The sequence below is a fragment of the Fusarium oxysporum genome, chromosome IX, assembly GCF_013085055.1.
Source record: "Fusarium oxysporum Fo47 chromosome IX, complete sequence".
NCBI lineage: Eukaryota > Fungi > Ascomycota > Sordariomycetes > Hypocreales > Nectriaceae > Fusarium > Fusarium oxysporum.
In genome coordinates, this window is record NC_072848.1 from 1,204,645 (window position 1) to 1,229,618 (window position 24,974).

Below are 24,974 nucleotides of genomic sequence, written 5' to 3' on the forward strand. Positions count from 1 at the left end.
CTGACTGTGAATGTGTGAGTGAGTGTCCCAGCAACTTGGAGGTGCTGTTCTGCGGGAGATCCCGAAGCGGGCTGCTCTGGTACGACTGACGACAGTGGCTGGATATAGCGTCACAGGTCTGAGGCACGAGCAGGGAGTAAAATTCGGGGGTGGAGGGGCATGGGCATATACAAAAATGAGAGAGAAACCGTTGAGGTTTTCGTACCCTAAAGGAATAGATGCGAATGGAGATGGCTTAGGCCGATAGGGAGGGAGAGAGACGGGGCAGAGAAAAAAAGAGGAGAGTTCCAAGGTTTGTAAATGGAATCTTTTGGTGGTTGCTGTAGGCATTCACTTGAGGTGAGTTCGAATGGAAGAAGGGCCCTGCCGATTACGTCGGTGCTCACTGTTTTGTACAAGAGTCCACCAAAAGAGACAAGAGAAGAGTGCAAAAAATCGGGGAGAGGACACCAAAATGCACCAGGAGAACCTGGCTGTTGCATCATTTGGTTCCATTCCGTCGAGAAGCAGAAGGCCTAGATTCCACAGCTTCCATTGGGGGAGACACCAATCCAGAATCCGTAAAAGATCGTCCATCTCTTGTGTCTTTCTGTTAGCTTCACCTTTTTTTTTTTTTCTTTCACGTCTACCAAAATCATGTCAGTGCCATCCATGCTCATGCTCATGTGTACGTGCACTCCCGTGCGATAGCTTAATATCAGAAATATTCCTCAACATTGCTGACTCTGCACCAGATCGATGTCACCGCTGATTAGGTCCTTAACAGACCATCCCCCCTAACTATTTAGGAAGCTCATCGTCTTTTTCGTTCTGGCTCTCCGGGACTCTCAACCGCGTCCGCCTAGCGTGGAAATAGTCCGCTAATCCATAACGACAACAGCCAAACAAGCACCACCAACCAGGATACCAAGTACAGATGCTACTATGAGGCGGAACGTTTTCTTCGGCCTGTATCCGGAATTCTATTCTTGATAGGCAGTGTTTTATGATCCCCTCTTCCAGATGCTGACATACAGATAACGCGCAGCGTACAGCATACAAGGCCCCAGCGTCTCATGATATCCAGCACACCGGTCATAACCCGGCGTATGGCTAAATACGCAAATCCCCAGCTGTGGCATATCCCCGGGACCCGGGAAGTCGTCACCCGGAGCTGAAGCAGTTCACTCTCTTGCGTTCCTCCACTTGCTGCTGGCTCTATCACTTGTACGGATAGTGTGTTATGCAGTGGATCGTTCAAGACCTCTCGGCCGAGACAAACACAACAGGACGCCGCTTATGCCTCGTCTCTCGAGCTCACTGCTTTGATACTATACCTACAAGATACAAACTCGAGATACTCAGGCACAACGTCCCGAGACAAGACGCAACGTTCACCGAGCCACCGGTCCACACTCCCAACTCTTGGTATTTCTCAGACAGGAGACGATCGGCATCTCGGCCGTAGGGCACGGGAGCTTCTCTCAGAAGATTTTAAGTCTTGGGAACCAAAGCTCCCCAGCACTCACAAGCTTAGGATGACATGCACCGCCGCCTTATGCCCGCAGGCCCACCCGGTTGAATTCGACTCGAGAAATTGGACCCGTTCAATGAAACGAAACCCCACGCAGATTGCGCCCTCGATATTGAAGCTGCTCTTTGTCTCACACCAGCCACCGCAATCAAGACTTTGGTGCGGCATTTTCTCCGTCGCAGACCAACTGCATCTGTTATGCTGTATTCCTGTGGCTTGCGTTGCTCTCGCTTCCACTGGTATCGGGTCCTGCAGGGTCTGTTGATCAAATCTCATTAAGCACCCCTCACTGCCGTTTCCGCCGGGCCCCTCGTGCACGGTCACGCTTGAATGCTTGATGGCGGGGTTTGAGCACCGGCGGCTGAACAAATGCTTCTTTTACTTGGTTATCCCTTCTCTAGGATGGCATGATCAAGCTGTTCAAAGTCACGAGTTATATAAAACTTGGTCTTTTAGACTTTGAACTTGGATTCAAGTCCACTTAACATGGCTTACGGAGGGGCAGCGTGCTTGACAATACAACAACTCCCACTACGACTCAGCATCTTATCAAGCTATCCATGTCTTGAGACTTTGATATTGGGTACCCACCATATTGGACCTCACCGCAAACTGTCACAAAAGAGCTTCTAGTGCACGACCCAGATCTGTAGCTGCACATGGCATCGACGAGCGGCATAATCGGCATCTCTTGTTGCACATATCGACATCAGAGTCGAACCACCAATGACCCAATTCCCGGGAAGTTTGTAGCACAGCTAAGCCCTTTACTTCAAGCTATCATGCACAAGAGTCATGAACCGCACCTGAAGGCCTCGACGGGTGACCACCTCCCATTTGACTCAAAGCTGTAAGACCCTTTTATCAATCACACGCGGAACAAGTTTCATTCGAGGCCTGCAATGCACCCTCCTGCGATGTGATAACTCGCCCACCCCGCAAACCGGTTTTGACTCACTCTTCTCAGCTTGGCCGCACGATTATGGTGGGTCTTGCTCTGTCTTATTTTTGCTTCTTTTATTTCTTGCACACTTGGAGGGTCCGACGTAGCAGCCCTAGATGTTCTATAACGTAGTAGAAATGAAGCAAAAGTGACGTGGCGCTCATTTGCTTCCAAGACGACCCTGAGCGGGTCGTTTTTGCTTGTCAGTTGATGCTTATCCTGGCCCCGGCTGCGGAACGGGAGTGGGGCGGTGAACGGACCCCGCGCCGTGCTCCTTGGGCCGGCGCGGAGCTTTGCCGATAAATGCCAGGGTCGAGTCGAGTAAGTTACCTAGGAGCCCTCTCCTTACAATGATAGCTTTGTAAGAATGTCACTTATTCAGAAGATTGCAAAGTCTGTTGATACTCGGACATTATTCTAGAACAAGCGGAAGGAAGTTCACCAAGTAATCAATCATGTTAGGAAGCCTGCTCCTATAATGCAAGGCAGAAGCTGTGTGCGCCAAATATATTATCAACCAACTACGCTCTTAACCCATATACCCTTGTGTTATCCAATCTCTTTACTTCTTATATAAATAAACAATCGGTTTATCGTCTTGTGTTTAGTCGTTTCATTCTAAAACATCACCTTGGACGCCACGCTCAATAACCAGGCTGCATCTCTCCAGCCGCCTTCGTCGGTTCCTGGGGGTGGAATACGCTCTTCTGGGGCTGTCGATATGCCTGCCAGATGGCGGGAGGACCAACTACGGGAGCGGCCGAGTTGTGAATCTCCTTCCTGAGGAGTCTCGTCACTATCATCTTCTGAGTCCTCATCGTCTTCCTCTACGGAGAAGAGGGACCAGACATTGCCGAACCAAGTCCCTGTGTTAGCTTGGCCCTTGCGCACGAGGCGTCGCACGGTAGCTTCATCATCTTGGGACAAGTCCTGCTCAAGCTCCTCGAGCTTCTCGTCGAGGTTGACAAAGTCCGGGCCGGGTAGATCATTGTTGACTTCTTGGTTGGGGAAGTAGGACCCATCGGCAGTCATTGAGAATTCCAGAGGTGAGTGGAGGAGACTCCTAGGTCGCGTCAAGCTGTGGGAGCGACTATGAGTGCGGCTAGGGAAGCGACTGGCATATGGAGATGCGTCCTCAACAGTGCTACCGCGGCGACTAGCATGGCGGCTCGTAAGCTCACGCTCGCGAGCAAGTTCACTCTCAAAAGCATCCTCATCGGGGTCCACCCCCCCTAGGCTGGTAGAACTCTGACGCGAGATAAGCCAAGTCTGACCCTTAGACTCGCGCGCTTCGGAGCTCATGAGCGCGCCTGTCCTGAGCAGCCAATCGCTATCATTGCGATTACGCATGCTAAAGCTCATATCATCTTTGTGGCGTCTGGGCGTTGCGCGACCAGAATGAGTCTTGCGTGATGCGCCAGCCGCGAGATGAGACGCGGATTTGCTTTTGGCGAGAGGCGTTGAGGGGGTTCGGGTATGGGACCTCGAGCGCGATGCTGTTGGGGACCGAGCGAGAAGACGTGGTGTTGAAGGAGCAGACTTTCCCTGGATATAGGAGGGAATTGGATGGATAGGCGAGTGAGGGTGGAGTGCGATAGCGTCGGCAATGAGTTCGTCGTCGTTGAGGGGGAGTTTGGCGGTCAAGGGCGCGAGGGAGAGGTGGTTGAGGTTGGATGAGGAGCGATTCTTGCGACGAGATCGTTCGGCGTGTTGATTGTATGCAACATCCATGATGGCGATGGTATCGCTATCACTGTAGATCAATGTGTTGGTGGTAGTTCGAATAAACAATACCTACTACGGCAAGTAGTAGCTTTTATTAGCACGACACGCAGGTGGTTGAATGGCAGTGGTTGAGAGCAAATGCGGAGAGAAGTCAATGGTTCCTCAACCGGTAGCGGGCGATCGGCATGTGATGGCGAGAGCTACAAATAGAGCGTGAAACTGGGAATAGTAAATCAGCACAAAAAAGATGGGAAATGGAGCAACTTTAAGAAGAGAAATGGAAAACCCAAAGGGTCCATTCAAATTAGATAAAAATAAGGCGATGAACTCTTTAATCGCCGAGGCCCGGAATAGTTACGAAAATCTAGGTTGGTCGCTATTGCCTGTGAAGAGCTGATCTAGACGGAAAAGAGAAGAAGTGATGCAACCTAAAAAGCTCTTTTCCCAGGCCCTTGATCAGAACTTTCAAAGATGGCGAGTACATGATCTGGGAGTCATAGCATGTATCTTTCCCGCCCTAGCACCCCGCATCAGTACTTTACCCACCAGCTTAATCAGGTACCGCGAAAAATCTCGATTACGGGCATCGACACCAAATCTAGCAAATCCATCGCCGCTGGTTGCCCATTTCATCCACACCAAGAAAATATCACCACTTGCACGCTCGGCCTTGTCCGACAGACCAGAGCAGGTCGAACGACAGCTGCATACAGGCCTACAGTCTGCCCATTTCATACTACTGCAGTTACATCGACAGTTGCTGTGCTGTTGGTGAAGATTATCAGACAACTAAAGCTTGGCCTTGGTGGTGAGGCGAGAAATAATCAAGATGCGCAATCTTCGCAACATTCGATTTGGACAATGCCAGCGCGATAATGTCACAGCTGCGTGCTGGGATCCTGAGAAGGATCAGGTTCTTGTCGTAGCCCAACCTTTTGAGGACAGCTGCGAGATTGAGTTGTTGAGAATCTCTGGAGATCGAGACATGTAAGTACATCGTCTATAGAATAATTTACACGTAATAGTCACTTACTCCATATAGCTCAGTCAGTACTGCAGCCAGCTGGGAGGCTCCAAACCCATCACCAGACCTCGTTGTCGACAAGGTCGTCAGTTTACAGTATCTCAGTGGTTCAGCAACTACATGTCTGGTCTTCGAAGGAGGTGACATTGTTACAGTCCGAGAAGACGACTTCTCAGACGAAGGTGCTCATATTGAGATTGTTGGCTCCATCGATGTTGGTATTACTGCTGCGCGATGGTCCCCTGATGAGGAACTCCTCATTGTTGTCACAAAGGAGAACAATATCATCTTCATGGGTTCAACATTTGACCCAGTTGCTGAGATCCCCATGACAGTCGAGGACCTCAACGCATCGAAGCACGTATCCGTCGGATGGGGAAAGAAGGAGACTCAGTTCCAAGGTCGAGGTGCAAAGGCCATGCGTGATCCTACTATCCCAGAAAAGGTCGATGAGGGTTTACCCAGTCCTCACGAGGATGGTGCCACCACCATTAGCTGGAGAGGCGATGGCGCTTATGTGGCCATCAACTCGGTTCAAGAAGGCTCACGCCGTGTAATTCGAGTTTATTCACGAGAAGGTGAGCTGGACAGTGCAAGTGAGCCAGTTGATGGCCTCGAGAGTTCTCTGAGCTGGCGACCAGCCGGAAACTTAATGGCTGGTATTCAGCGAAAGTTAAACCAGATCGATGTGGTCTTTTTCGAGAGGAACGGTCTACGGCACGGCGAATTCACACTTCGTTCTCCTTCTGGGCCAGTTGAGGCTCATGAGAGAATACGTCTTGAGTGGAACTCAGACTCGACTGTCCTAGCGGTGATTTTCAAGGATATGGTTCAGCTATGGACTATGGGCAACTACCACTGGTACCTCAAACAAGAGATCCCTATCGAGGCTAGCTCTACATGTTTGTCATGGCATCCCGAGAAGGCTTTGCGCTTTGCTGCTACTTCAACAAATACTGTCGTTGTGACAGAGCACATCTTCCATACAGCAAGGGGATCGTGCCACCCGCCGCACGACAATGGTGCCGTTGCGGTAATTGACGGCGAAACAGTCAAGCTGACTCCTTTCCGAACAGCCAATGTACCGCCCCCTATGTCAATGTTCGATATTACGGTTCCTGCAGCGGCAGTCGACGTTGCATTCGGCCGTGACAACACGTCTTTTGCGGTTCTTCACCGAAAGGGTATCGAAGTTTATGAGTGGCCCGTCAAGAACGGTCGATCCATCAAGCCGAAGCTCTCCAAGAAGGCGTTATTTGACGAGATGGCAAGCCCTGGGTACAATGTTCTTCTGAGAATTGCCGCTGTAGCCGATGCTTTTCATTACTTCGGTTACGAAGAGGAGAAGGGTTTTATTCAGCGATTCGTACAGGCTGCGGGTGAGGGTGAAGTATCTGTCGCAGACGCCAACTCTCGGGAGGTTCTTGTCACCACAACCAGTTATCAAGACGATAACTCATTCACTGGGTATGGCCAGGACAACTCGGGAAAGCTATTCCAGATCAGCGAGTCTGGAGATGAGATGCTTCCTGTGCAGTTCCAAACACAGCTGCCTTGGTTTGAGATTAGCAAGGTTGACGATGAGATCGTTGCCTTTGGCCTCTCCAGGAACGGTCATATTTATGCCAATTCTCGTCTCCTGGCAAAGAACTGTACCTCATTTATCGTCACACCCAGCCACCTCATCTTCACTACCAATAACCACTTGGTCAAGTTTGTTCACTTGTCCGCCAACGTCGATGGTAAGTCACTCTTTTGTCTTTCGTGACTACCTACTAATGCCCCCTTAGATCTTGAAGTTCCTGCAGATGACCCCGAGACCGACGAGCGTTGCCGCAGTGTGGAGCGTGGATCGCGACTTGTCACAGCTATTCCCGCCAACATGAGCATTGTTTTGCAGATGCCCCGTGGAAACCTGGAGACCGTCTTCCCTCGAGCCATGGTCGTGGCAGGTATCCGTAACCTGATTGATGAGAAGAACTACGCTCGAGCATTCTCATACTGTCGTACTCAGCGTGTAGATATGAACATTCTCTACGACCATCAGCCCGAGCAATTCTTGGCCAATGTTGGCCTTTTCCTCGACCAGATCCCTGACGTCGCTCATATCGATCTCTTCCTTTCTTCTCTCCGGTATGCTTTCTTGTTTCAACCTTTAAGGACCATTACTAACCTAGACCAGTGCTGAGGATGTTACTCAGACCATGTATCAAGATACGAAGCGATCTACCGGCTTTGGAGCTGATACGATTCCCTCTGACTTGTCGCCAGCACCACGGGGTTCTGCTGCAAAGGTCAACACGGTCTGCGATGCTCTTCTCGACGCCCTCCAGAGCCGCAAGGCTACCAACCTTCAAAATACCATTACCGCACACGTTTGCAAGTCTCCGCCTGCACTCGACGACGGCCTTCTTCTCGTCGCTGAGCTGATGCGTGAGGATGAGAAGATTGCTGAAAAGGCAGTCGAGCATATCTGCTTCTTGGTCGACGTCAACCGACTATATGAGAATGCCCTTGGGCTCTATAACCTTGATCTGGCCCTCCTTGTCGCTCAACAGTCCCAGCGCGATCCTCGCGAATACCTCCCCTTCATTCAAAACCTGCACTCTCTCCCCGAGCTTAGACGTCACTTCGAGATTGATGATCATCTTGAGCGTCGTATCAAAGCCCTTGGCCATCTCCAAACAATGGATGTATTTGATGAACTCCTTGCTTATACCACCAAACACTCCCTATACCACGACGCTCTCCGTCTATACCGCTACGACCCTCCTCGCCTTCGAGAACTCACAGCCGCTTACGCCGCCTATCTTGAGTCCACATCAGCCTACCGAGAAGCAGGCCTCGCATATGAGTCACTCGAGAACTGGGCAAAGGCAACCAGCTGCTACCGGACCGCCGGCGCTACATGTTGGCAAGAGTGTCTCTACACTGCAGCTCAGCAGCAACCTCCCATGTCTGCTGAGGCCATGTCCGACCTTGCCAACAACCTTGCAGATGCTCTCTGGGAAGCAAAGGACTACTCTGCCGCCGCTACCATCCACCTCGAATACCTTGAGTCTATCGACATGGCTGTTCGTTGCCTGTGCAAGGGCTACCACTTTGCAGACGCTATCCGTCTCGTTGTTCAACGCAACCGCCCTGACCTCCTCACTGCCAGTGTCGACACTGGTCTCGCCGATGCGCTAGGCACAACGACCGAATTCCTCGCTGACTGCAAGGCCCAGCTCAAGGCTCAGGTTCCTCGTGTTGCCGAGCTTCGCCGTAAGGCCATTGAAGACCCTCTGGCTTTCTACGAAGGAGATCGCGCTGGTGGTATGGACATCCCTGATGATGTCTCTGTCGCCGCCTCTTCCCGTGTCAGCACCAGTGCATCACTCTTTACACGATATACAGGCAAGGCTGGAAGTGTGGGAACCGCTGGAACAGGAGTCAGTCGCGCCACAAGCAAGAACCGTAAGCGTGAGGAGAAGAAGCGTGCTCGTGGACGTAAGGGAACAGTCTACGAGGAAGAATATCTCGTCAACAGTATTCGTCGTCTTATTGACCGTGTTAGTGCTGCTGCTCCAGATGCCGAGCGCCTTATCTTCGCGCTTGTGCGGAGGAACATGCCCGAGCGTGCGCGTGCTGCCGAAGCTCTCATGGCTGAGGTATCTGAGGCTTGCACTGCTGCGGTAGCTGAGGTGTTCAAGGTGCCCGGGGCAGAGGCCGAGCAAAAGAATGATGCTGAGCCAACCTGGCAGGCTACAGGAGGTGAAGCTGTGCTGCAGGACTTTGTGATGGGACAGGGCAAGAAGTTGGAGCCTCCGATTGTTAAGGGGGTTAAGAAGCTTACGCTTTTAGGATCATGATGATAGATTTATGTCAAAAGTTATGTTTAGACGATCAAATACAATCAAGCAGTAAAATAGGAATATGCTCATATCGTAATATTGTGCCTCGATTTAGTTAAGGGCATTAATTCTAGGCCAATCTTCGTTAGCATGTCACAAGTCTAGAATCAAACCCAGTAAAAAAGCAAGACTTTTACGGAATTTCGATCTCATAAAATGTAGTTGATGAAGTGAGAGAAACAAATCCCATTCGCCTCCGCTATGTCAAAATCCCAACTAAAAACTACCGAGCAAAAAGGCTAACTAAGTACGAGAATATCGAAAAAAGGGGGTAAGAAAATGCTGGCTTAGAGAGCCTTTGCCTCCTATATCCGTCCGTCCTTCCTAAGTCCATAACCATATTCCGTACTGACATATCGCGTTCAAACAATCTCGCATAAGGCGTTTCCTCTTCCCAGGCATCATCTCCATAAACAAAGTGGAACCGGTCTAGGCACATCAAGATATGTATACTCGATCATATAACCAATGTGACTGACTAAGCGCCATTTGGCTGATCAGGTTGCTTATCGTCGTCGTCCTTTGGTGGCGGTGGTGGAGGCTGGTTTGCCTCAGCTTCTGCATCTGCCTGAGCCTGAGCTTGCCGGGCCTCGTCTTCTTCGAGCTCCCTGAGAAATGCCGCATCCTCGTCTTCCAAATCAGCTTCAGCGTCCGCTCCCTCCTCGCCGATGGGGTTCTCAGGAATGATGCCGTTCTGACGCTGCCAAACCTCTCGTCGAATGCGGTCGTCCTTGGCTTTCCGCGCGCGCTCGACCTCCTCAAACCCGCCTGACTTCTTCAGCTTGCCGTCCGCAACAAAATTGGTGATTTCTCGGTGCAGTGGGTTGACCTGGCGCGTTGCTAGCTCCTTTTGCCGTAGCTTCTCCGCACGTTCGATAGCTTCCAGTCGATCCTCGTGGTTAGGTTGTAAAGCTCTCACTTCACCAAGAACACCTTCCTTTGCGGCGCTTTGATCGGCACTGTTGCCGAGGTTGATAAGGCCCTTGGAGAACTGGCGGGCGCTTCCAGCACTTGCACCAGTGCCGTTGTCCTTCATTTGCTCCTTGGTAGCCTGCTCCACGAGAGTGAACGTTTCTGAGGCCTTCTCCAGATCGTCCCGCAGATCGACCAAAAGATCCTCCATAAGGCGAAGCTCGTCCCGCCCTTGGCACACGTCCTCTAACTCCTTCTCCCAAATCTTGGTCCAAATAGGTTTCTCCTGAGTCATGTACTCTTCCATTCTCTTCAGTTCCTTGGTCAATGTTGCGATATCCTTTCCAACAGAATCCAATTGTCGCGGCAGTGGTCGGACACCGCGGTGCACCACATCCTTTCGCAGATCCTCAATAAGGTCCTGGAGGTCGTCCACCTTACCAACCAACCGATCAGAGTCGCTGTTGAGTTGCTTACGTCCGCTGGTAACATATGAGTAACCAGCGTCGCCTTCGATGTCGGGAATGGCAGCTTTGGCTGTAGCGACCTTGACATTGGCAGCTTTGGCGCGGATGGTGGCCATTGAGTCTTGGATATCGGCCTGGAAATTAGAGTAAGTCTGCCGCATAATGGCCAGATCTCGTCGTAAGGTCTTCAGTTCTCCGAGATGACTACTATCCAGCTTCCTTCCAGAGCTAAACTGTGTCTTAGTCCCGTCAGACGAGTGAGAAGTTGATGGGGGGGATAGTGCCAGTCGAGCCATTTCGTTGGCAGCCTCTTGTTGTCGGTCTGAAACTCGTTGAAGAGCAGCTCCTTGATCCGTCACTGTCTGTTTGACATCCCGAACAATTTCGGTCAAGGATGCAATTCCGTCGTCGATATGTTTCTTGACTTCGTCCAGAGCCTCAACATTGAGCACCAGAACAGTTCGGTCTTTCACATCCGCGAGGTCTTCCAATTCGTGTCGTACACCAGAAACCGGATCTTGAATGTAGATTTCAGGAAGATCTGCGCCGTTATGTTGTGTATTCCAGGAAAACTTCTCGATAAATGCAAGTTGAAGCCGTCCGATGGTAAGTTCGGCGCGTCCCTCCGGCAGAACAAACTTCTTTACCTTGGACTTGTACTGGAGGAACAAGGTCAGATCCTTTGTGGGAGTAGGAGGGGGCGAATCTTGGAAGTAAGAGGTCTCGGCAGGTTTTTGCTGTGGTGTTGGGGCAACTTCAGGTTCAACCTTTGGCTTCTCAACCTTCGGTGTCTCTGGTGCATCAGCGCTGAAGAACATAGGATCAGTGGGAGGTCCACTGAGTGTTGCGCTGGCAGCATATGCTTCATCGGGTGTTTGCACTGTTGGAGGATCTGGTTTTGCGGGTAATTCTGCTAATGAAGATTCCTCGGAAACACTGTCTGGTATCCTGACGGGAGAGTCTTCGGCAGGAGCTGTAGTTCGCAGAGACTGGCTGGAGGTATTACGGTTGTGGCGTATAGACTGTCGACCTTGAACTGCGCGCAGTGATTCTCGAACTTCCTTTCTTCCTCGGTTTGGCACAGGCGAATTCTGCGGCGGAAGAATCGGTACACCATTAGCACCTCCCAGATGCTTGGATATTTGATACTGAGAATATCTGCGTGAAGCTCGTCTTTCCAGGTCTCCACCCTTCTGCAGAGCTGCCAGGGCACTCGAGGTATTGTCGGGCGGAGGTGGTGGAGGCGGAGGGAACGAGTCGATATTTAGCTCCCCTCCAGGTGGTCCAGGTGGTGCTGGAGGTCCAGTAGGAATACTACTTTCGCCCTCTGGATAAGGTGGAACAACTGGCATACTTTGCATCGTGTTGCTAGAAAGGGAAGACTGCTCTGATATGGCGGAAGCTCGAGAAGATTCTCGCTGGGCATTAAAGCGACGTGGGGACTGGTTGGTACTGCCACCCGACTGACGCAAAGAATCAGTCGGTTGCGAATCAGGCTGGAAACCATTCTCTAGACCCTCTTCTAACATATTGGTGAGTCCGCTGTTGCCGCTTCCAACGGTACTGACGCTGGTTGCCCTGTCGGGAGGTGCATGGCCGTCACGGTCCCGAGCTTGCTTCTGGCGGAGCTTCTGTTGTTTGCGCTTTAGGCCGTGTAACAGATTAATAATGATGTCCCGGATCCTAGGCAAATATTTCTCCAAACTTTCGGCACTCGCCTCTTGGCTCAATGTCGCTTCGAGAATATGTCGCAGCAGATCGGGCACGTTTCCTAAATCAGATGTGTCAACGTGGATGGCCGTGAATGCGCGACACGCCATATTGAATTCATAACCCAAGCGCACGTAAACGTCAGACACTTGGCTATCGGTAGCTTGTCCGCGCGACCATTGGGTCAAGGTCTCGAGAAGCTGTTTTGTTGCGACAAGGAGGTGTGTGACGCTCTTTTCGATCTGCGATAGAGGCATATTGGAACCGCTGCCGGAACCCTGAGAGATCATGGAGCGTCAGCATCTTGCTTTGCAATTGGGCATGGACGTGGGGCAGGGCTCGGCAGGGGCAGTCTTGCCCACGCTGAGCATTATGATATACTCACTTCACGGTTCATCCTTCGAGACCCAGTCGATTGTACAGATCTCGCTGAGGCGCTCGAGGCTCGAGCCTGGAGCGCCGGCGAAATGGATCGAACAGGAACATTTGGTGGTGGCCCTGGCTCAGCGCCAGGCGAGCGACGATGGGCGAAGGCGCGTTGGGAACCGGATGACGGAGCTTGCATGACGGACGATGTATGCTCGGATGTATGTATCTAAGTCGCGACGATATATTCGTTGTCGGTGACGGTCCAGGGAGTGAATAAGAAGCGGGAGCCTCCGTCGACGAGCAGGTGGCTTAAGAGATTAAGCTCGGTGGAAGTGCTTAATCTACGGATTTTGGGTGCCTTCGAGGGGCAAGAGGCATCATCAAAACGAGCGGCAGGCAAAGCGGATCGCAAATTCGATTGTCGTAGTACGAAAAAGGGCGTCGCGAAAAAAGATCGAGGCAGGCGATGTACCTGGTGAGAGTGCGGCTGACGTTGGGAGAGAGGATTGAATTGTGGGAGGATAGTCGAACACTGTAGAGGGTGGATGGATGGATTGAATGAATGATGATGGTGGACAGTAGGTAGTGGATGAAGGTTCCGTATGGGCTCTAGCGGGTACCAGATACAGCACGACATCAGTGATTCGACAGCTGAAAATAGGTACCAAGACCAGTGCCCAACCTTACCTGACCTTGGTCCAGATGGAGATGACCCTTGTATAAGCACGTGCCACTTCCCATGGCGTTTATTCTGCAACCTAGGAACTGAGAGCATGAGATCCAATTCTGGGGGACGGGGAGCCTATGAACCAACAGTTTTTATGATCATGGGGCTTTATTAGCGATAAGGCTTGGACACAGCCGTTTTAACATTCTTCAGAAACCGTTGTCATAATGCACTAAAACTGTCATTCGGAATGCTGCTAGCCAATCCAATCACATACCATTCATTGTAATTAGAGGTTGCCCGCATAAATGTTCATGAACCCGGCACAAATTGTGCTAATGCATAATGCAAACAATCTACTCGAGTTACACTATCTTATAATGATATCATGGAGAGAATCGGCGCAAACTATGCCAAGTCGTTTCATAGTTGGTTCAATATATCCCGCGGTACGGGCTGTCGGCTAGGGAACGGCTTTACCGCTACCACGCCTTGGCCAGCCACTTCATGGATCTGGGGTTAATAAACTTGGCTATTGTTTCGAGAAACTGTTTCGTTGGGACGAGGTTCTTGATGAGTATTTTATTGCGGTCAATAATACGTTCAACGAACGATATGGTATCCCAAGTTCCTATCCTTAACGAATGGTGCTGTCCAAGCAATAAGTTCTCTTGTAATATCATCAACGCCGGTACGCCATAGTCATTATCCATTCGTGTATCTCGCTGTTGCCTTATTTCATTACTATTTGTATCTCTCTCTCATGCTTCCTCTCCGAGCAGGGCGAATTGGTCGCCAGACACGGTACTAATGTCGAGCTGGGAGAACCCCTTGCCCTTTCTTCCACTGATGAGATGTGGTGGGATCGATCCTCTTCCGTGGTCAACTGTCACGTCTTTGCCCTTGAATTCTTGTGAACCCGAAATGGAGTTTGCAAAGAACATGCCCTCCCAAGAATTAGGATAGTAGAGCTCAATTTTGCCGCTGACTGACTTGTGTTTGGAGTGAAGAACCGAAAGCACGGGTCTGGCCATGCTGATTTCAGCAAGCTCGGATCCTTCCGGGAGAACAATGTATGGATCGCTACCATCTGTCGGATCATAGGGCTTGACAGGAGGAATCGTTTCGCCGATGGTAGCAAGGCTCGTCCACAGGGGCTCCAGAATCGTCACATGCGTATCGCCACTCTTTGTGTCCGTGATGACTGTTGGCTTCGCCTTTTCGTTTATAGTCAACAAACTCGAGTCCAGCACTGGCCAGATTTGCAGCTTCATATCACCAGACTGCGATTTGAAAGACGCTAGTGAGCTCGCGGCGACATCGGCCGTGATATCTCCAGATGCCGTGATGATATCAACTGTGTAGTCGCGTGGTGGGAACTCGCGATCTGGGCGAGCAGCCTTCTGAGCACTAGTGAGAGGCTCATCAATCTTGACCGTGCCTGAAGCAGAGCGCACACGAAACTCAGCAGGTCGAACATTCTGAGGGTTCACTGGCTTCGGTCCAATGTTGGTGATGATATCGCCTGAGGCCGTTTCGATGTCGAGGAGGTCGTAAAGGGGATACCATCCCTTGACATCGCCGCTGGCTGTATGAATGCGGATTTCGCGGGATGAGAGAGTGTAAGGAACAACTTCCTTGCCCTTGATCGTTTTGATGCCAGGCGAAGTGATATCACCGCTGGCGCTTCGTATGTTGACCCCATTCTGGACTCCCAGAACGACCCCCTCTTTGAGGTTGACGTCAAGCTGCTGAGTCTCAATGTTAAGATGGTCAAGGATAGTCTCACGATGAGCCGAGACCGTGATACGTATTTGGATGCAAGGAGCCTTGTCGGACGAGCTCCAGTCGACTCTGCGTGGCACCTTGATCTCAAAGACCTGAGTTGTCTTGTTGAAGTCGGCCTTAACCCTGAGATTGTCGTGGTTGGAGATAACCTGCAGCTCGATACTAGCAGGCGAGGAATCCTCTACGGGCCGAAGAATAACTTCACCAGAGACATGGGTGCTCCATCCTTTAAGGTCATTGGACTTGACCATTCTTTGTATAATGCTAAGGTTGCGGTCAGATTGGATATCGATTTCCTCAATGAAATGGGCGGAGTGTTGAGGCTTTTCAAGGCAAGTTCGCGAAGGATTCCAGTCGAAGTCATCACCGTCGTCGGCAGGTGGTGCAACGGGATCATTATCCTCGACTGGTTTTGAGTGTGACTAGCAGTTATTTTAGTCCAGATATCGTACTATATCAACATAAGACTTACGCCGTGGTTAGACTGCATAGTAAAGCTGCTGAAGATCATAAAAACGACAGAGAAAATGAGAAGCGAAGCAAGGACTGTCTTGACTTTCTTCCTGATGTTGAAGTTTGAGACGGAGTCTTTAAATTGTTGCCAACGTGATGGTTGTTGAGCTGAGTTGTAGGGGCTGCTCATAGACTCTGGAGCATGATTGATCAAAGGTCTATTCTCCTCAGGCCGACCCATTGTAGCTGTAGAAGCAAAGGTTTGATAGTTATTCACTGTAGTTGGTGGCGAAGTTGTTGTAGGTGAGGGCGAGTAAGCAGGTGGTGCGTCAACTGGATGAGCAAACAGAGGAGAAGCTCTTGGAGGAGAACGTGGCGTCGATGCGATGGGGTTCTCCGAGCCACTCGCGTTCTCGTGTGACGAGGCAGTGCTTTCAGGGTTGCATCCAGCAGAGCCTCCGGTATTTAACAACCTCCTCTCCCTCTCTGCTTCTTGAATCTTTGCATCGCGACTCAACTGAGTTGGGTCCTCGACAAGCACATTTGGAACATGAGGTACGTTTTGTCCAGAGCGAGATGACGACGACTCAGACGACGCGTGGAAGTAACCGTCTGTTGGCGAGAGGGCATCAGGTTCATCGTCAGAGTCGGCGGAATAGAGATTGTCAGAGTAAGGAGCAGGCATTTTGTCCTTGTCTCGTTATTGGCGTACAGTATGTTTGTGGGCGTGGGGCGTGTAAGACGGTGCAATTGATCCAGACGCACGCCAAATACCCCTTTTTATTGAAGTAAGAAGGAGATTAAGGTGATGCGTACGTGGCACTCTTCACAAGAGGAATCTGAGCGTGCTCACGCCGTGTATCACCAGATTATTGAGGTGAAGAATGCCAGACGAGATGAGAGAAAGATGAAGTTGAGCTGCGGCGCGGATGAAAAAAAAGAGGGGAACGGGTCTTGCTTACAGCACCTCTCTTTTTGTTTCCTACAATCAGCCTATGGCCATGGTTCTAGACTGAATATTCCTGCTCGGTTACGTTGCTTGGTTGCGATGCTTCTGATCATGTAACGACTTTGGCCGATCACGCTATTGCTCTTTGGGGGCGAGCGTTGAATGTGCATATGAAGCGGCGTAATACTGCAAAATGTCCGATCAAGCCATCCATTTATCGTATTTTCCAACTTATAAGCCATGGTATGTTCAATGCTTCCTTACTTGGCTATACAGTATTTTCAATATCATGAGTTATATTATCTCTACTCCAGGTCTCTCTTTTCTTTGTATTTCTTCTTTCTCCTCCGACTCAACTTCTCTTCAGAATCTTCCGTTCCCTCGTCTTATCTTCCGTCTCCCACCAGAGCAAGGATCCTCTATCACTTTACAAAAGTTCCCCCAACCTTCACAACCCCGCAGTCCTCTTTCGACCCTTGCCAACTGCCATTCCTGTGCAAGCTCAATTCATAGTTACAATGTTGCGTAAGCCCTGCAGCAAAGGCCGCGAGTTCTTGACATGCGGCTGACGACAACCTGTGACTGTGGAAGATAAAAGAACGAGTCAAGATCGCGAAATGACGTTTGATGATCGAGAATAATCAGCAAGATACGTGATAGGGCTGATTGATAACGACTACTTCTTGGCCAAGCTACCCCAGCCGAGCTTGGATCTGCAGTGCGGCAATAAGCTTCTTTTGTGAGCTGCCAAAGCAATTATGAGCTTGGTGAGCAGCTTCGTCTGGACCTCCTTTCATTCTTAAGTCTAGAACACATTCACTCCAGCAGTGAGCTTCACACCTCAAGCTTCCACCATGCCTTCATAATTATTACCTTCTCATGGCTGTAATTGCAGTCCAACGAGTCCTAGGGTTACCCAGGGCAGCCCCTCCTGTATGAACCATTCCGCCGGAGCCGGCCCCACATCTCCGGCTCCGATTCCGTGTCCGAAATGGGCATGCTCGATCTCGGATGTTTTCCAGGACCTCTCACAGCTAGCCCGCGGCCTTTCTCAATTCAACAATTTCATAGATGGCGAGTCAGAGTAGCTTTCATTATCGTTTCGAACCTAGTCAAGGAAACTGATGGATTCATCACGAGACCTCATCTTCTTGTAACCACTTCTATCTTGAACAAGGAAATGTCCACCCAATTCTAACCACTGACTCCCAGCACCTCCGAAAATGAGAAACATGCAGTGTCAGCCGAATCATCACCTCGTCTTCTGACGATGGCTGCTGGCCACTTTCTTCTGATATATCAATCCCTTCAACGCCAGAATATTTCCCCATCGTAACGCAATGCCATCCAATCGCTAGATCCTCGCTTTCCAGAATGTTGATGTGAAATTTGCGTGCGTGCGTGCGTGTGTATAGTAAATGTTAATTGTGAAACAGGGGAGGATCCCTGTAGTTTTTTGTGTTTGGCCCTTTTATCTCATCGCTAGTTGGGGCTTCTAGCTCAATCCAAGAATTCTCTTGGAATTCTCGTACACCACCCAAGTGATACTCAAGGCGGGAGCGACCTTCAGAAGGTTGGGTGTAAGGCCCTTGTATAAGCCTCGATACCCTTCTCGTTGAATCGTTTTCCTCGTTACGTCCCAGATACCAGTGTATGTTGCGGGATGCATGGCCGTGCCCTGGGTTTGAAGTCGTGTTCGCACTACGTTCAGGGGGTAGACAACGCTGGCTCCAAAGGCTCCAGATGTGGCGCCGATGATTCCCGTGGCAATGTTTCCGGGTTTGACATCGTCTTCATGGACGTTGTTCTTCCGAGCATAGTACGACTTATAAGACTTTTTTAGTAGTTCAAAAGTGCCCATGTCGATAGCACTGTAGGGAAACATTCCCACGAGTCCCATGGTCAATCCTCGATAGCAGGCACGCACACCACCATCTGCATACATTTTCACAGCGGTCTGGCGAACCAAAGCCGCACCTTGAAGACCGTCCTTGACAGTCTCACATTGTAGGCGGAACTTGAGGGTATCAAGGGGGTAAACCGAAGCCCTGCCAATTATCAGTTTCTAAGTTCTGTCAAGATTTCTGTTAAACTTACTGTGCTATCATGCCAGCAAAGCCACCTGAGGCGAATTTTGACCACGAGCTGAGATGCTTTGGATCACCATGGCCCTCGAAATTGGCAAGTGCGCGTTTTGCCGCTTCATACGAACCAAATTTAATGGCCGTCTCAGGCATGATTTTGATGACATTGAGGCCGTTTCCTAGTCTTGTTAGCATCTTCCATCACATCCAGGGCCAATATGAACCCTAGTTCATTATGATGCAGACTTACCAGCAAAAAGGCTTCGAACACCCCCTGACCGAACAAGATCTCGAAAAGCATCGCCGAACGGTTTTGCTGCGTTTTTCAGAGCAGCGAGAGGACGGCCTTGTCGAAGTGCTGCACCTGCGGTCTCGGTACGACTGGACGTATTCACAAGCAGATAGACCTTCAGCCGATCGAGAGGCGCAGTAGCCGTACGCGACACTCCACCGGCGATGGCACCTGCTAGAAAGTAGCCTGGATCGGGTACAAATTGTGTTAGTCTAAACTTCTTGTGCACTGCTGTTGAAGCTCCAGTGGTGTGTTCATGTTCAGGTCCATGGGTGCCATCGTCGACGTGTTGTGTAAGCGTTTCGGCGATTTCCTGCGATATCTCGGTAGCTGCATCATCGTAGTCGGGATATGAGACTGCGGCCGCGGTAGCCATGTTCTCGGTCTGGTTCGGGGACTCATCCGGATTTGAGGTGCTGGGTTGACTGACGGAAGTCGATGTCCGGTCGGGTGAAGGTATAGGTCTTGGGAAATCGTAGGGGAAAGCGACTCGTAGAAGAGAGCCGAAAAGGGTGATGAAAAGAGAGCGGAAGCCGTCCGTACCTAGACCCTCTAATGTTTCCTCGCTCACAAGTGTGTCTCCTTCTGGAGTCACGCTGACCACCGAGTAGTAAAAGTCAAGTACGGCATGAAGTTGGGAGTCATGGTCGTGGGGCGGCATAAATAGCAGGAAGTTTCTGGGAGTTCATGATCAGCTGCTAAGTCCATGATCGACAAGGAGACGCTTCAAGCAAAATCTCGACTTCGAGAAACCGGTCGCAAATGTATCGCCGATGATAGCGATTGGGCTTGGCACATGACGTTATGAGGGTTATCCCCGCCAAAATGACTGAGGGTCAGTCATGAGCTCTGAGCATCTGATGGGATGCGACTGACAGCCAGTGGAGATCTCAAGTGAAAAATGCAACAAAAAAGCATCCAGATAGAACTGAAAATAAAATACTGACCGCCATTCGTCAAATGTGACATAACCGTCATTGTTGAGGTCCATATCATCGAAGAACTCGGTAAGGCGGCGGTTCGATAGTGTGAGTCCGGCATTCTTGAAAGCTGTTTGAAGCTCAAGTTTGTCCAATTTTCCATTCCCATCTTTATCAATTGATCGAAATAGGGCAAAAAGCTGGCGCTCTGCATTTTCGACAAATTTTCGGAACTCTAAAGGGTGCGAACAGCCAAAAGTAAGCTTTCAACATCGTGGCCGTAGGTACCGAGGCAATATCTGGAAGAGTTGGAGCTCCAAAGTCAAAGACAGATTTGCGTACCGTTATATTGTATCTTGCCATCGCCGTTTTGATCCACCTCTTCCATTATACGTTTCAGCATATCGTCGGCATTCTTCATGGCTGTAATTGCTCATCAGTATCTCTACCAAGCTTGAGCCAGCGCGGGCTCTCGCTTACGATGGTCAATCCTTCGAAGCCCCTTCCGCAGACCTTTTAGGTCAAGTTCACCAGTATGATCAGGCTCGAGGCTCGCCCAGAGCTTCTCGACACGAGCATCGCGAGAGTTCTGGGGCTCCCTAAGCCCCTCTTCGATTTCCTCCACGATGTTTGTCACGCGCATGACGACAGTTGTAACTGCAATGGTGGCATATCTCGTTCCGGCAAGATTTCAGGTACGTCGGGCGCAACAGGCGCAAAAAGCCCTGCGCTGCAGGAGAGCGTCGCTGTGGAAATAAAATCGAGGTACGGCGACTTCGAGGGAGGTATTGTCGGGTTACCGGAAGTTCATGGCTAAACTGTCGTAGGAAGGATTCGGGTCGGAAAGGAAAAGATGGTGTTGAAGTGCCAATGCCAATTGACGAGCTGTGACGTTGGTAGCTGAATGAAACCCCCCCAACCGGGTTAACGTTTTGCTGCTCTTGCTCAAAAATGCCTGTACCAAATACCAAATGCTACAGTGGAGCTACTTGCTGGATCTGACCTTAGCCCCGTCCGTCATGGCCCGGGGTGGCTATCAACAGCCGTCCTGCCCGCTGTTGGGCACTGCTTCGAAGCCTGGCGATCAATCAGAGGCACTGTATTATGCTTAGTGCCCTGGAAGGACCCGCTGAGCTATTCTCTTGCTGTCTCTAGCTGCCAACATCCTCGCTCTGTCTCGGCATAAACTCCTGGCTCCTCATCTCGAAGAATTTCTTTGTCAAGTTGCAAATATTCACATGATCTACGGACTAGTCAAGTGAAAAATATGTTCAATCAGTGGATTAATGGTTTAGTTTACTATTAGAGCGTCCTATCAAAACGTCTTATCTGAAGCTCACAAGTTTCTTATCTCATAATTGGGTTGCTCTCAGACAGTTCCGGGCATATGGTCCGACAAATCATCGAAATACACTTCCGCATATCTGAGATGCTACATAGAATATGATAGAATAACTATGCTTCACAGTTCAACAAAATTCTATGGAGGGGTTCACCTTATTTGATCTCTTGCACGGAGTCTTCCATGTCGTTAAACTACCAGGTTCATACGATAGTAAGATAAAGTTAAAGTTCTAGGACTATACAGACAGACAGCCAGCCTGGAAGCTTCATACAACACCAAAATGTATGAGTGTCTCTGATCTCCAATAACAATAACCAGTAACGCCTAAAACTCCCAGTCAATGCTCCTCAATGCTTAACCCGCATATACCATGCTTCATGTCTCGTTTCTCATAACTTGATCACTTATCTAAGCCTCTTGCCTTAACAAACCTGTTGATCTGTTCGCGAGTGAGCTTGTCGTTGTAATGTTCATAACATTCATAAAATGATATTATCTCCTGAGTAGCATCCACCATAGATGCAATCTCCACGTTGCTGTCGACCAGCCATTTCGCAAATTTTTGCACCCGCGACACCCGATCTTGTTGCCGCTTCTCCTTAGGTTCTACAGCAGCAGGCTCGGGCATTCCACCTTGTGCTTGTTGGCCCTGTGCTCGCATCAGCGCCTGTTGAGCGGCTGCTAGTCCTGCTGCGGCGGCCGCTCCTGAAGTGTTCTGGCCAGGACCGGAGTTATTAGGTCTCAACACCAAGGCCAGTAGGATGGCAACCATGGCGATAATATGTGGAGGGTATAGGAGCGGAAGATCCGTCATGAAGTGATCGTTGATGACCGAGCGAGCCAGTTGCACTTCGTCGTCCACCAACGATAATTCGCTTCGCAAGGCTGTGATCGTTCGATACGGTTGGAATACAATCAACTGTGATCGCATCTCGCTTATCATGAAGAACTCACACTCGCCCAGCTTGGACGTGTCGATGGCCACGAGATCTCCCCACATCTGTCGCGCCTCTGTCACGATGAGTCGAATATGTTGAGGAGACTCTTCTATTTTGCAGGCTAGGTATATCGCGGTCGCTATGACGAGGTATGGGTTCGTTCGGCGAATCTCGACTTTGGAGTAGAATCGCTTCATGTAGACCTGCGCCGTGGCCATGGATTGTTGTCGAATCGTTAATCGCTTCGCCAGCCGTATCAATTCTGCGCGTCCCTTGAGTCAGCCAATCAGTTCTCTCGTGTTATAGAGGTGTCCACGTACGTTGATTAAAATATATGTACAAATGGCGTTGCTGCGGAAGCGGAAACATTCGCACCAGTTCGGCATTGTCCTCTTCAAGCTTCTGTCGCATTGTCGCGAGCTGCTCCTTGGTGAAGCTCCAGAAGCGACATTGTGTCGATTGCCAATAATTGGCTGACATGTCTTCTGATAGACCGTTAGGTACCAATTCCGCAAGAAGATTAGACTTTTAAGGAGGCAGGTTTGACAGCCGAAGCTGTTGAGGTTTCGTTGAAATAGTCAACTTGGAGAGGGGGCTCGCAAGGCTGGCAACGGCGCCACACGGAAGGGTCCCGTCTTGTGGCTGATTAGCGATATTAAACGACCTACCCAATAGAATTTGCACTTGAAGCGCCTGTTGTATAACTGGTAATTTACTAGCTGTAAATTAGTCTTGAGTATGAGATCGAGGTGAATTCGGCATTTCCTGACTGTGTTTGCACATGTCCTATTTATACTGGTACTTTCACTCTCGTCAGAGTCCAAATAAGTCATACTGGTAATCCGGTATCACTTGGATACTCCACTCATCATGCTCTCAAACTTGTAGAAGTCTAACTTTTCTCTCTGTTAATTGAGATTATACTCTTGTGTATCAAGAAGCTATTAAAGGTACTATCTGACTTCTAACTCGCCTTTGGGTATCAAAACTTGTCTCCGTCATAGCAACACTTCGCCACGTGTTAATGATTCGAAAATCGTCGTGATCTGTTCCTCATCCAACTCCTTGACGCCGTCCAGATCAAACATGGGGATGCCCTTGTCAGACTTTTTAAAAAGAAGTGTACCGCCCTCCTGTTCGTCGACCTCGATATACCCTGGCTTGGAACCCATGTGCCCTGGAACAAGTGCACACAAAAACGAGGTTAAGTCTGGCATGGAGTAGGATTTGTCAGGGTATTGTTGCTCAAGTGACACTTCATTTGTGACGATCTTGACGGGCTCCTCGTGGCAGTTGAAGCCCAGAATTCGCTTCTCGATACAGTGGCCTCCGAATTTCTTCAGGCCTAGGGCTGAGTACTTTATACTCTGCGCTGTATGTGAAGGCACGACGGTGAACTCTGCAAATTCCGCAGATCGGCTGAGAACGATCTTGGCTGCTTGTTGGTTGAGGGCGATGTTGAACTGGTTGGAGAAGAGATTCGCTGACATGTCGCAGGAACCCTATCACCATAAGTATCTTGTCAATGAGGAGTATGGATCAGACTTACCACCTGCAAGTGACACTTGATCTTGCTGGCTACGCCTCTATCGAGGAACTGTTGTAGGATTCTCAACGAAGAACCCCCAAAGAAACGAACGCTTCCCGCGGTCTGGATCCGATTCAAAACTTTGTCCAAGACAAGTCGTTCCACAGAAATGTCTGAGAGCTTTCTATCATGCTCGAGTCGCCAGATGCACTTGTTATACCAACCCCGCAGGTTATCGGTTCGACGGCCGAAATGTAACACTTTCTTCAGGATGTCGTAGTATTCCTTCAGCTCATTTTCAGTCCGGTTGACAAGCTCTTCATGGTGATGCATGTGCAGATTCACTGGGTTTTCGATATGTTCCAGAGTCTCGTAGTCCACAAGAACTTCGACGGGGTTGTTGTTAGACCACTCGGAAAGACAAGTTGCCAGGTCCAGTGCACTTAGCCGTGCATGCAAGGTGGCGTCGTTGATTGAGCCATACTTGGGCTTCACTGCCATCTCGAGCTATTATCATGGTCAGATTTGTCTATAGTATCTGATTCTGAGGGGAAAGCTTACGATCTTGCGATTATCTTTTGTCAGATCTTTGATATCATCAATATCCTGCTGCTTGATATCTCCGTTCAAAAGGGTCTTGAAAGGGTTCTCAAAGGATGGAAAGTGCTGTTTTATCAATTCCTTGCATCTGGTGATTTGATCCATTGTCATAGATAGTCCGAAACACACTTGACGAGGCTCTAGAATCCAAAGTACGCGGACGGTCGGCTTCCAGTATGTGGCCTTGAACAAGGCCATAGCCGCGGCCAAGTTATCTGAGTCGATGGAGTCATTATAATAAATGACGAGATCGTCCCCCATGGTGAATAGATTTGCTGATAGGGAAACTTCTGCTTCGATGCGCGATAGGTGAAAGTCGATGGGAAGGTTGAGAGATTTAAAAACAATGGAAGTAGTAATGTCTGATTGATTGATTGGGAGGAAGCTTTGAAAGCTGGTGGGCTGTGCATTGGATCTCTCAGTAAGCTGGGCTGCCAATGTGCCGCTTAAAAAGCCCCGCGAAGCGCCTAGCACTATAGGTGTTGCCACACCAATCAGTCAGTGACACAGTCTGCCCAGTTACACAAAATCACAAATGTTACAGCCTTGTGACTAGCAGTGGAACAATGAACTAGGCCTGTAAGTACAGACTGTTTTGGACGTGTTTCATTGCCTCCATGACCAAGCCACAGTTTTTCCACTCTTTGTTCGTGTATCAAGAACGACTAACACAAAACTAGAATTCCCCGAGCCATGATTCCCGACACTTTGGGTAATATAACTTGGCAAATATGCGCTTGAATCATAGCGTCAACCGATCTGAAAGGATCATTCTTGTAGCTCAGTAAGGGTGTTTGCGTTCGCCAAGAGCATGGGAACATATCACTCCACCCAGCATTGTCCACATTCTGGCA

The 24,974-nt window shown here is 49.9% G+C and overlaps 6 protein-coding genes across 6 annotated transcripts; 1 reads left to right on the forward strand and 5 right to left on the reverse strand.

The window, feature by feature from the left end:
- Positions 1 to 2,881: 2,881 nt before the first annotated feature.
- Positions 2,882 to 4,577, reverse strand: FOBCDRAFT_231058 (uncharacterized protein). The gene has a single exon (XM_031189794.3). It carries the CDS (start codon positions 4,185 to 4,187, stop codon positions 3,075 to 3,077), a length of 1,113 nt encoding a protein of 370 aa, XP_031033779.2. The 5' UTR covers positions 4,188 to 4,577; the 3' UTR covers positions 2,882 to 3,074.
- A 235-nt stretch (positions 4,578 to 4,812) lies between these two features.
- FOBCDRAFT_231059 (IKI3 family-domain-containing protein) lies at positions 4,813 to 9,119 on the forward strand. The gene is made up of 4 exons (XM_031189795.3): positions 4,813 to 5,168; positions 5,224 to 6,947; positions 6,996 to 7,338; positions 7,388 to 9,119. Exons 1-4 carry the CDS (start codon positions 5,011 to 5,013, stop codon positions 9,054 to 9,056), a joined length of 3,894 nt encoding a protein of 1,297 aa, XP_031033780.2. The 5' UTR covers positions 4,813 to 5,010; the 3' UTR covers positions 9,057 to 9,119.
- Positions 9,120 to 9,269: 150 nt separating this feature from the next.
- On the reverse strand, positions 9,270 to 13,178 carry FOBCDRAFT_189342 (actin interacting protein 3-domain-containing protein). Its single transcript, XM_031189796.3, has 2 exons — positions 12,573 to 13,178; positions 9,270 to 12,465 (listed from the first exon to the last, which is right to left on the reverse strand). The coding sequence occupies exons 1-2, from the start codon at positions 12,750 to 12,752 to the stop codon at positions 9,577 to 9,579; spliced, it is 3,069 nt and encodes a 1,022-aa protein (XP_031033781.2). The 5' UTR covers positions 12,753 to 13,178; the 3' UTR covers positions 9,270 to 9,576.
- Positions 13,179 to 13,772: 594 nt separating this feature from the next.
- On the reverse strand, positions 13,773 to 16,649 carry FOBCDRAFT_51721 (uncharacterized protein). The gene is made up of 2 exons (XM_031189797.3): positions 15,484 to 16,649; positions 13,773 to 15,433 (listed from the first exon to the last, which is right to left on the reverse strand). Exons 1-2 carry the CDS (start codon positions 16,147 to 16,149, stop codon positions 13,985 to 13,987), a joined length of 2,115 nt encoding a protein of 704 aa, XP_031033782.2. The 5' UTR covers positions 16,150 to 16,649; the 3' UTR covers positions 13,773 to 13,984.
- A 1,259-nt stretch (positions 16,650 to 17,908) lies between these two features.
- Positions 17,909 to 20,352, reverse strand: FOBCDRAFT_279096 (mitochondrial carrier domain-containing protein; the record flags this gene model as incomplete). Its single annotated transcript, XM_031189800.2, has 6 exons — positions 17,909 to 18,461; positions 18,511 to 18,676; positions 18,748 to 19,466; positions 19,737 to 19,944; positions 20,052 to 20,132; positions 20,190 to 20,352. 6 exons carry the CDS (start codon positions 20,350 to 20,352, stop codon positions 17,909 to 17,911), a joined length of 1,890 nt encoding a protein of 629 aa, XP_031033785.2.
- Positions 20,353 to 21,078: 726 nt separating this feature from the next.
- On the reverse strand, positions 21,079 to 24,517 carry FOBCDRAFT_252878 (uncharacterized protein; the record flags this gene model as incomplete). The annotated part of the gene is made up of 10 exons (XM_031189811.3): positions 24,082 to 24,517; positions 23,542 to 24,027; positions 23,003 to 23,494; positions 22,875 to 22,897; positions 22,795 to 22,826; positions 22,540 to 22,696; positions 22,313 to 22,428; positions 22,009 to 22,254; positions 21,486 to 21,939; positions 21,079 to 21,133 (listed from the first exon to the last, which is right to left on the reverse strand). The coding sequence occupies exons 1-10, from the start codon at positions 24,379 to 24,381 to the stop codon at positions 21,079 to 21,081; spliced, it is 2,361 nt and encodes a 786-aa protein (XP_031033796.3). The 5' UTR covers positions 24,382 to 24,517.
- Positions 24,518 to 24,974: the final 457 nt, after the last annotated feature.